At 37.2% G+C, this 12,067-nt stretch overlaps 1 protein-coding gene across 1 annotated transcript in view; it reads left to right on the top strand.

The window, feature by feature from the left end:
* wwc1 (WW and C2 domain containing 1) overlaps window positions 1–12,067 on the top strand; it is a 47,700-nt gene that overhangs the window by 1,890 nt on the left and 33,743 nt on the right. Inside the window, exons 2-3 of the mRNA XM_073824635.1 lie at window positions 8,699–8,808; window positions 11,781–11,984. Of these exons, the coding sequence (XP_073680736.1) occupies window positions 8,699–8,808; window positions 11,781–11,984 (314 nt within the window). The remainder of the gene's footprint in view (window positions 1–8,698; window positions 8,809–11,780; window positions 11,985–12,067) is intronic.

Below are 12,067 nucleotides of genomic sequence, written 5' to 3'. Positions count from 1 at the left end.
TGAAAGAGAAAAAGCTGACTTGTCAGTCCAATTCTTTTTCCGTTTAACCCCAATGTAATTATGTTTATACTGAAATGGTGCAGAAAACTCAACAGCATTGAGCTAAGCAACTGAATGGAAACAAAGAGGCATAACAGACGTTTCCACGCTCATGCCTGGTCGACTGGTCTTTTTTTCACAGTGTGGTGCATCAAAGGCGCTGATTAAATATGACAAATATTTCAAATCCTGACCCAAAACTGTCAGCAGACCCACCTCCCTCCATCCCCCAGCATGCATCTCTCAGATGGCTGGTTCTCACTGCTGAGCAATAGTTAGTTGACAGGGTGTTCTAATGTTAGTGGCTCTACTTGGTAATGAGCTCCCATGTGACAGCCTTCTTGTGGCAAATGCACAGAAGAACAGTAAGGTGCTCAGCAAGGTGTTGCCTGCCCTTCAGACATTTAATAATAATAATAATAATAATAATAATAATAATAATAATAATAATGAGCTGCTTGGAACTGTTTGAAAATTTTGGTTGGGTAGTTTACATGTAATATTATTGCTGGTGTTAGTTATAATCATCTTCATGTAGTCATTTTTTGAAGTATTTTTTCTGGTTCCGTGATATTATCAAGCCACAATGTGTATTTTTCTTTTTAGGAAGTACTTGCGGGCCTAAATCAGTTTTGTGTTTTGCCAGACTGAGGTTATGTTACATGTTAAATTTGTTCTTAATTTTCAATTCTTGTAATCATGCTGGCCATCGTCATCTTTGAATGGAATAACCAGGTTTCATTTTTCCTGGTCGAGAACGTAGCCAGGAATTTAAGATTTGAAGGAGCCAAAAGTATCAGTAATTGGAAAATGATTACTAATGGTTACGAGTTTTATTTAGCTTTTAGAGCATGGTGACATTAGCTGTGGTGCAGTGAACTCCACATGCTCACAACATATGGGAGGTGTTGGATCACAGGGTCGAATCTAATCTAAATCCTAATCCCACTTCTCTTTGTCAACCCTATAATTTTCTTTTTATCTCATTTGTCTGCTAAATACAACAATATAGCACAACATATTTTGTATGACTTTATTTTATGTAAATAATAATAATGCAATAGAATATACAATTAAACGATAAAGTATTGGAGGAAAAACCTAAAAAAAATACAATGAATAAGAAATATAAGAAATAAGTTCTGCGTTTTTAAGTCAATAATCAAATTTGTGACATTAATTGTCAAATAACATCGATTTGCACCTTATGTCAGCTCAAGTGCTACTGTTAGTGAAAGGAGGGTAGACCAAATGCTTAGACATTATGAATTTCATGTACATTTTATAACTTTTCAGGTTATAGGTGTGGGCGATATGGCAATATCATATCATGATTTTTTTCTCAGAAATATCATGATTCATGATTTTATCATGATTCTTTGTCATGTTGGTTTTAATATTTTGCAAGTTGTCTGAGCAGCACAGCCAAACTAATTTCCCTATTTTAAAACCAAATCCTTACAAGGTAACAAAATAAAAAATAAAAAGAATGGCAGATGTTTAGGCTAAATTGGACGAAGATAAAAATTGTCATTTTTTAAACCTTTGTTATTAAAAAATAAGAACAAAGATAGACTACATGTTACAATAATACACATACAAATAAAACAAACTAGTACACTAGGTCTATTTAATAGAGGTTCGGGACACCATCTGAGTAATTTTTTGGTGAATTGTCCCTTTAAAGGTGCCATAGAATGCAAAACTGTATTTACCTTGGCATAGTTGAATAATAACAGTTCTGCACATGGACATGACATACCGTGAGTCTTAAACACCATCGTTACCTCCTTCTTATATAAATCTGGTGTTTGCAAAAGACCACTGAAAAAGAGGCCAATTCCAACATAACAGACTATGACGTTATAGTCTTGGGATCATTAATAGTCACGCCCCCAACATTTGCATAGTCAAATCATCAGAAGTTCTGCGGGTAGGCTATTGTGAAAGAACAAAGTGAGGACAATAAAGAAAATGGCATATCATGGAAATAAATGTTATATTCCAGGTTGTGCAGGAGATATTAAGTGCAGGGATGAGTTGGTGTCTGTACCCAGAAACGCGCGGAAAACAAATAACGCGTTCTAATAAAATAAGGCGAGCCACTAAAGGGACACGGTTAGCTTCTTGCTAGCGGTAGCCTGTTACATTGCAGTACATACAATTTCACCTACCACATAAACAGAGTAATGAGAGATGACTGCGCGGACGATGGCAAATGATTTGCAGATCCTGATCACCGCTGAGTATATTCTTGTCAAATGTGCTAAGTACTGCTGCACGTGCAATCACAAATCTCAAAAGTGAAGGTAAAAAGTTATCGTGCATTCAAAACAGCAGTTTCAATGACCCGCATATTAATAGCGGCTTGAGCTCCGTAATTAAATATATATTTTCCTCCATGTGTTTCCTTTCTGCTGTGTGAGAGCTAAATGAGCCGCTCTGTGAAACAGCCAATTAGAGCAGAGCTCATCATTATTATTCATGAACCTTCCAAATAAGGTAATAACAGACCATTTCATTCTAGGGACAAATTCTAGGGTTGTAAATTGGCTTTGAAAAAACGTTTCTGGAGAGTTTTTGCCTTACCTAAGCCATATACCTTCTATGTAGATATCAGAGAACAATTTAAAATATTGTATCAATGCATTCTGTGGCACCTTTAATGACAATCGGCAGTATATTTAGTTATGTCGCTTTAAGAGCTGCACGCATCTAATATCTACAGGCACGTGTCTGTTTTTCTCTTAGCTGTTTACTTTCATTTTAGACATTACCAACTGTGTTTATATTTAATCCTTGTGTGGTTTGACAGTATTAGCGAACCAGACGAGAAAGATAGCTTAGTCCAGTAAATCAGGCGCTGCTTGACAGGCTTTTAGCGCACGCACTTCAGGTGTACGTGCTTATGAAGGCGCATGCCAGAACAGCGTGTGGACGAATATAACGTTATTTACCGGCAAGGCTTTAAATCACATGCAAATAATGTACTTTTGTGATTGCAAATAAGTGCAGTGTCTCTTGAGTGAATGCATGTTGCGTTGTACAGTATATTAAAGGAGTAGTTCACTTTCTGAACCAAAATGTACAGATAATGTACTCACCCCCTTGTCATCCAAGATGTTAATTTCTTTCTTCAGTCTTAAGGAAATTATGTTTTTTAAGGAAAACTTTTCAGGATTTTTCTCCATATAATGGACTTCTATGGTGCCCCTGAGTTTGAACTTCCAAAATGCAGCTTCAAATGGCTCTAAACCAGGGGTGTCCAACCCTGTTCCTGGAGATCTACCTACCTGCAGACTTTAGTTCCAGTCCTGCTCCAACACACCTGTCTGTAATTATCAAGTGCTACCTAAGAGATTAATTAGCTGGTTCAGGTGTGATTGATTAGGGTTGGAGCTGAACTTTGTAGGATGGTAGATCTGCAGGAACAGCGTTGGGCACCCCTGCTCTAAACGATCACAGCCAAGGAAAGAAGGGTCTTATCTGGCAAAACGATTGGTTATTTTCTAAAAAAAAATTATAATTCATATACTTTTTAACTTTAAATGCTTGTCATGTCTAGCTCTGTGTGTACTGTGTGAGATTTAAAAGTATAATAAATTGTTTATGTTTTAAGAAAATAACCGATTGTTTCACTAGATAAGACCCTTCTTCCTCATCTGGCATCATTTAGAGCCCTTTGAAGCTGCATTTAAACTGCATTTTGGAAGTTCAAACTCGGGGGCACCATAGAAGTTCGTTATATGGAGAGAAATCCTGTTTTCCTTAAAAAACACAATTTCTTTACGACTGAAGAAAGAAAGAGATGAAGATCTTGGATGACAAGGGGGTGAGTACTTTACTTGCAAATTTTTGTTCTGAAAATGAACTACTCCTTTAAGACGGAGGCACGCTGTAGCTCGATACTACGATATTTTTCAAAAGCAGAACGATCAAAAACCATCATATCGCACACCCCTACTTTTCATTTAAATTCTTGATTAAATTGGACAAATGCTAAATAAAACATTATCAGCAGTAGTCACAAACATTTGGATCTACTGCTTATGATAGAATTAGAACATCAGAATCACCAGATGCCTCATTATTTGTTTTGTTTGTATTTGTAAAGTTGCAAACTTGATGTCTAACCACATAAATGCAGAGAAAGCATTCTTGCGGCGTGCCCTCATGTACCACACTGGGCGGAACTGTTTTGTTTTGCCTCAGTGTGACATGCTGAAAACATGCGCTCAGGTAAATGGAATGTTATCTCGCTCTCTGATAGAAGACCGGCCTTCGTCGGGGTGTAGCAGCGCGCTTTTATTGTCGGACCTTGAGCGCGGTGCGCTGCTAGTTGGAGCCTCATAAATGACTTGGGGAATTTATGGAGTGCGCTGAATGAAAGTGTCTGACTCATCAGTTAGCTATGTCCTGTGTTTGCACTCGACTGTGCGCTTTGTCATTTTGCATTAGACCATGGGTCCTGAGTCTTTGACTTCACAAGGTTTGCTAGAGCTTCAAGAAAAGAACAGGAGACCTTTCTGAAGCCTTTCTTGTTTTACATAATTCTTAAAAAGCAGGCCATTGCACCATATTCATTCCGTTCCTTCCTAATCATTCTAATGTGCAAATCTCAACAGCATGCTTTGGGATTTTGAGCTTTTGAGTTCCCTTGGCTCTTGTCCATTTAAAGATCTCAGATACGCAGGCTTAAGCTCAGAGATTAATGTCACCCATTCAGATGAGATGTCAATGAGTCTGGAGAATTATGGGATGAGAAAAAGATGAGTGTTTCTCACTGCAGCCGTGCTCTTTGTTGTGTCGCACAAGTTTCTTTTCTCCAAGTTAAATTTAGAACAGGCCAGTGGGGGTCTCTCAGCACAGTTTCATTATTCATAACATGAAAAAGGAGCTAGTTCAGTTTCACCCTCTTTGAAAGTCTTGAATCGACAGGGGAAGGCAACAGCATGCGCTTACTTACTGCAGACAAATGTAAGATGCTTTGAATGAAACTGCTCGCCTTGGAAGTGAATATATAAATTCCAAGCCATTCCATATATCTATAATTTACAAAATTAAGATAAAAGTATCTTTTATAAAGAGTAGACTATTTAGTAAGTAGTTAAATTTAAATGGTCCATAGTTCATGTGATGACTACAACACCTGTAAGAAGTAGAGAAATGATACATCCACTAAAAACCATTTGACACCAGGCGGTTAAAAGGTATTGCAAAAATGGCTCATAAAAGTAAAGTTAGTTCTAAGAAAATAAGCATTTGTTTGCAGACGCCACTTGGCTTGATATTTCTTTGCTTATGTAATACATTTATACATTACGTGTGGCTTAATGTGACTTATTTTTGTGGAAAATGGTTTAATCCTTTAAATATGCTGCACAAATCAGATTTAATGTGGAATGTTCCTGATAATCTGTGAAGCACAGAGCTGAATTCATTGCGTAACCTTGCTGCTGTGCATAACGGCATCAGAACATACTCTTCTCAAAGCCTGAAAGTGGAAGTATTTGAAATAGGCAAATATGACATTCATGCACTGCACAAAAACAATACCCAAACCAAAACTTAAATCTTAAGTTTCTCAGATTTTGTACATTTTTGACAAACCATTAAACGGTTAAATCACCCTAAAATGAAAATTCTTTCATTAATTACTCCTTTGTACTACCTTCGTTCACCTTAAGAACCCAAATTAAGATATTTTTTATGACATCCGAGAGCTTTCTGACCCTGCATAGACAGTTCCCAGGCCCAGAAAAGTAATAAGGATAGTTAAAAAAGCCCATGTGATATCAGTGGTTTAACTGCAATGTTAAGAAGCTACAAGGATGCTTTTTTTGCGCAAAGAAAACAAAACCTTTTCTCTTCCGGGTCAGTCTTCGCCACCATTCACAAGAGTACCACGATGCATGCATGTGCTTTCCTCTGCTTGTAAACAAGGCATAGTGCATGCATGTTGTACGTTGACTATTCTTGTGTTCTTCTTACTACTACTACTATTCTTTTACAAACTATTGTCATAGCTGTGTAACATTACTGTAGAACCACTGATGTCACATGGACTAAAAACTGGCAAATATGAAATTCATGCGCTGCACAAAAACAATATCCAAACCCAAACTTAAAGGTCCACTGGAGTGCCTTGAAACATGCAGCGTTATTCTATGTGGTGACGTACTTTTAACTGAAACAAAAACATATCGCCCAGCCCCGCCCACTAATTTTGAATAGCCAATAGCGTTCCATTTATATCTGCTCCGGCCAGAGCCATTGAGCTCAGTAAAGCCGCATTTGTAAGCTTATGACAGCCACAGACTAATAAATCACCCATAGATTCAATATGAAACTCTTGCTAAAACGAAATAGTGATCATAATCATGCTGAGGCTGTGTAGTTTAATACATGCCGATTGCACATATGATCTGCTCCGTGTATTGCGTCTCTGTGTAGGGGGCGGGACACTACGGACTCTAGAGAGCATTTGATTGGACAGAACGTTTGATTAGAAACTGAAGTGCACGGTGATATCATCCAAATCCTTGATTCATATTGGCGGAAGTGACGAGACTGTAAGTTTTGAATGCTCATATCTTGTAAACGCAAATTTTGTCGTTGTTTTCAAGCACACTAGCTTATAGATAATCTTAAGGCTAATATATTCATACTAAAAGCCAAAAAACTTTAATTTTGATTTCAGGGGGACTTTAAGTCTTAGGTTAAATCAATGACAGAATTTTCATTTTTTGGGTGATCTAACCCTTTAATGGTTTGTCAGATGTAGCTTTTGTACATTTTTGTAAAATATTATTTTACCAAAAAAATAAAGCTACATCTGACAAACCATTAAAGGGTTAAATCATCCAAAAATGAAAATTCTGTCATTAATTACTCCTTCGTACTACCTTTGTTCATCTTCAGAACCCAAATTAAGACATTTTAGATTACATCCGAGAGCTTTCTGACCCTGCATTGACAGTTCCCGGGCCCAGAAAAGTAATAAGAACATTGTTAAAAAAGTCCATGTGACATAAGTGGTTCAACTGCAATGTTAAGAAGCTAAGAGAATACTTTTTGTGCGCAAAGAAAACAAAACCTTTTCTCTTCCGGGTCAGCCGTCATTCACAAGAGTACCACGATGCATGCGTGTGCTTTCCTGTGCTTGCAAACAGGGCAAAGTGCATGCATGTTCTATATCGACTATTCTTGTATTCTTACTACTACTACTACTACTACTATTCTTCTACAAACTATTCTCATAGCTGCGCAACATTACGGTTGAACCACTGACGTCACATGGACTAAAAATGGGCAAATATGACATTCATGCGCTAAACAAAAACAATACCCAAACTTAAATCTTAAGTTAAATTAATGACAGAATTTTCATGTTTGGGTGATCTAACCCTTTAATGGTTTGTCAGATGTAGCTTTTGTATATTTTAGTAAAATATTATTTTACCAAAAAAAAAAAAAAGGTTTGTCGGCTACATCTGACAAACCATTAAAGAGTTAAATCACCCAAAAATCACCCATGTGACATACGCTTGAACCACTGATGTCACATGGACTATTTTAACAATGTCCTTACTACCTTTCTCGGCATGGTAACGTTTCAGCTGTGTTGCTGTCTATGTCAGAAAGCTCAGTCAGAAAAATCTTGGATTTCATCAAAAATATCTTAATTTGTGTTCTGGAGATGAATGAAGGTCTTATGGGTTTGGAACGACATGAGGGTGAAAAATTAATGACAGAGTACGTGAATCTCACAAATACTGTCAAGAAAGAAAGGTTGTTCTCATTACTGTACCATACCCGTCAAAAGTTCGCAAAAACTATTTTATACTATGCATCATAATTAAACAATGTAATTTTTTAAATGTATTAGGATTAAGACATTTTGAAACATGTAGTAATAGCATTTTTCTTAATCAACTGACCTAATTGTGAAATTATCTTATTAGTATGTGCCTGAGTCAAGATCATTTACGACAAACGTAATAAATGATTTTTTTACATAATAAAAAATCTTTTTTTTAAATCCATTGCTTAAAGCTTTTTTTGTTTACAATATTGTTACCGGAAGCCTTTGGATAGCATCTATATTAGCATCTTTATATCAGGTTAGTGACAAACCTCCTAGGCTCCTTAAATTTACTCTAAAATCTCAACAAGCTCTTTCTTTTTAATTGATTAGTCTAGCCAGCGAGTGCCAACAGAGCTCTCCACTGAAGTTCAGCCAGACTACTTTGCTAGCATTAGCGAACGCCTGCTAATAAAAGTTTAAGCGTCGCTGTTTTTGGCCAAGTGAGTGTCCCCATTGCTCTACGGTGATCCAAAGCGCTAGGCTTGGAGAGCCACAGTGTGTTGCCTCAGAAACCTCCAGGCGATGGGTCAGCAGGACCTGTGGAATGCCCGGCTTGGGTTTCCGGCTATTGTGCTCGGCCAGCACACTGGAGGTGAATAGCCCGACATTCCTCTGATGCCCCTCCCCCCCCCCCCCCACACACACATGCTTGTGCCACGCTCAAACTCTCAGTGATATGCTGGAGTGACATCCCACAGAAAATAGGCATGAAGGGTGGAGGTCCAACATCACACTGTCTGTCTTAATGATTGTCCATTGACTAACAGTTGGATTCTCTATTTGATTTTCCAGGCAGACTAAGCCTCTGACTTTTGCCGACTGTATTGGAGATGAGCTGCCTGTGGGATGGGAGGAGGCCTACGACCCCCACGTTGGAGCCTATTATGTCGACCACAATACCAGTAAGTTGAGCAAGATTCAGCCTACCTCATGCATGCACAGGAGTATAGTGTGTCTGATATGTGATTCTGTGGGTTTAGACAGATTAAGTGTCATATTTAATTTGGCACAAATAAAAACAAGCCTTTGAGAGATTATTTTATTGTAAATAATTTGTTGCAAATGCCCAGTATTTTTTGCTATTCTAACTATTTTAACTGAAAAATTTAGACACATCTATCTAAAATAATTGTTTTAGTACTATTTATACACAATTATATAATTCATTAAGATTGTGAATGAGCTTTTTTTTTATATATTTTCAGTTTCATTGTTTATTTAAGTTTTAATTATTCTGTGACTTTTTTCATTTTATTAGTTTTTAGTTTTTTCTGTTTAGTTTTAGTAATTTACTAACAAAATGTAATACAACTGATGAACAGTTGTTTGCTGTTTAATATTTTTGTGTAAGCTGTAATACTTTTCTCTGGATTCTTTGATGAAAAGAACGTTAAAAAGAACAGCATTTATTTCCAATGGGAATCTAAGCAGCGAAACTACTTTTTAACATTAATATTAAGAAATGTTTCTTGAGCATCTAAGCTGCATATTGGAATGATTTCTGAAGTATCATGTGGCACTGAAGACTTAAGTAATGGCTGCTGAAAATTCTGCTTTTCCATCACAGGAATAAATTGCACTTAAAACAAAACAACAGAAAGCATTGCTTTCATTGCATTACTGTTGTTACTAGGGATGTAATGATATCAGTATCTCATGATGCGATAATATTGCGATATGAAGTCCACAACATTTATTGCGATATTAAAAAAAAAGACAAATTAGGATCTAATGCACTTTGAGAGTTCAAAATTAAGACCTCCAACCAATGTTCTTAACTAAGAAAACTTAAGTCAGAAAAAGGTAAATTGACTTATACCTGAACTTTAAAGGGCCCTCTTTTTATTTGTGGTATACTGTCTCAGTCAAAATTACATTCACAGTGGTGTTTTAGGAAGCCAAAAAATTTTGAATATAATAATAGTCAGTAATAGCCATATATTGTAAAACAATTGCACTGTAAAATAAATAAATGAGTATTTCATAGGTATATTATTTTTCTTTACACCAGTGGTTCCCAACCACGTTCCTATACCCTATTCACTATTCCCTACATTAGTCCACTCGTACATTTCACTTGAAGGAGTGAATGAAAATGAGTGAGTAAATTCGGACACTAAGTGCACCGAAAGGACTGCCGCTTTTGCATAGTTTGCTTGCTGTTTAATAATGATTTAAAATGGGCAGTTCCAGTAGTAAGATTAAAGGATTTATCTTAAACTCTGTTACAGAAATTACATATAAACCCTAGTTAAACAACCTTTTTAATCAGTTTACAACGAATTTGTACCTGTGTTGTACGCTGTATTACACCATGGATGAGCATGTTGTAAAATGAACAGATGGATTCAGGTGCCGGCACCATCTTCTGGCGAGACGTGGGAATTTAATTGCCGTGCGACTCTCACAGTGCATTATGGGTTATCTCTAGCCGTTAAATGTACATTGGTGGTACACTCGTTTTTACGGTGCTTTGTGAGATTGAATGAGTGCACTCGAGAACGTCCACTATGGTTTCGAACACCATTTAAAATGGCTGTCCCCTCAAATAGTTCCCTATTTGAGGGTATAGGGGGAGATTTTGGATACAGCCCATGTTTTCAATGTCTCCTTAATCAAACACACCTGATTCAGATCATCAGCTCATTAGCAGACACTCCAAGACCTGAAATGGGTGTTCAAACCACACTTTTAAGATTTTTATTTTTTTTTGAACAAGAGTAGAGCTTTTATTTTGAAGGAACATTCTAGCTTCAGTGAAAACAGGCTTACCGAAATGCATCTGACTACAAATCTAGTGAAATGCTATAATCTGCCACGAAAACAAAGCATAACTGGTGGCTGTTGAGTTCCAAAATGTGCGCTTAGCCAAAGTCCCTTTAAGGCAAGTCATGTCACTCGGCGGCCAGTGCAGCTCCTATCTCTTTGAATGGGGAAACATCAAATTCTCCAAAACTGTTTACCGAGCTTACGATTAAATTTCATGTTTTAAATCACCAAAGAAATCCAACAGGAACTGCCTCATAAATATGGTTCCTTGTGCTCCAATAGCGTTAAAAAACGCTTAATTTTCCGGCTCAATGAGCCAGTGCGCATGCGCAGTACTGAGAGCCGATTGTTTTTATAGCAACCGGGACTTCTAAACGGCAGCTGCGGTGACGCGCCGACTTTACTAATCAATGATTGGCTCTTTCACTAAGAATGCGCGGCTTCGCAGCCATAATAAGCGTTGCATTTTACCCATTCAAAACTATAGGAGTGACATTTCTTGGGTATTCTATAGTCTTTGGCTTAGCTCACAGCACATGCAGTAAACAACTTGACTGCATTCGCTATGAACTGAGCCGTTCTAAGGCACAGAAAACCTGGGATCACGAGCTGATCGCCTGAATGAAGTGCATGTTTTGCTGTGAAACGTGCAGCAAAAACAGACTTGATGAAGGGATTAAGCTATATTGTGCTTTCGGTGTTAGTTTGTTTGACAGATATTGTGTCAAAGCGTAATGGCCCAAAACACAACTTTTCGAATAAACCTGTTCAAATAAATAGTTTAAATATATTTTAAAAACTACACTTTTTGCCCGGAAGACCTATTTTTTTATATTGTCATGTGACCATGATAATATCAAGACAGTTTTGCTATTGCAATATTATGGTAATAATATCATTACATCCCTAGTTTTTACTGTATTTTTGATTAAATAAAATGCAGACTTGGCGAGCATAAGTTTTTAACAGTATTGTATTTATAATTTGAATTATTTAAAAAAAAATCTAAACGTTAAAAAGTTTTAATGATTACAAACATTTGGCCGGTAGTGTATGTATTCCACTTTTTTAATATATATATATATTTTATCTCTACCTGCCATAGAGAGCACCCAGTTGGAGGATCCGCGGGCCCAGTGGCAGCGGGAGCAGGAGTTCATGTTGCGGGATTATCTGAGTGTGGTTCAGGAAGCGTTGAGTGCCCAAAAGGAGATCTACCAGGTCAAAGAACAGCGACTTCACCTGGCCCAGCAGGAATATCGGCAGCTAAATGATGCTTGGCGGGACAAGTCGTCTTCACAGACTAGCTGTAAGAATTGTGACTCTATACCTGTGTCTGTCACTTAAAGAAGTTCTTATTTATGACCTACTTGACAGTAATTCTTGAGACAT

This window comes from Garra rufa, chromosome 19 (genome assembly GCF_049309525.1).
Source record: "Garra rufa chromosome 19, GarRuf1.0, whole genome shotgun sequence".
Lineage (NCBI taxonomy): Eukaryota > Metazoa > Chordata > Actinopteri > Cypriniformes > Cyprinidae > Garra > Garra rufa.
The sequence above is the reverse complement of the archived record's forward strand: the minus strand, read 5'-3'. Positions and strand labels throughout refer to the sequence as shown.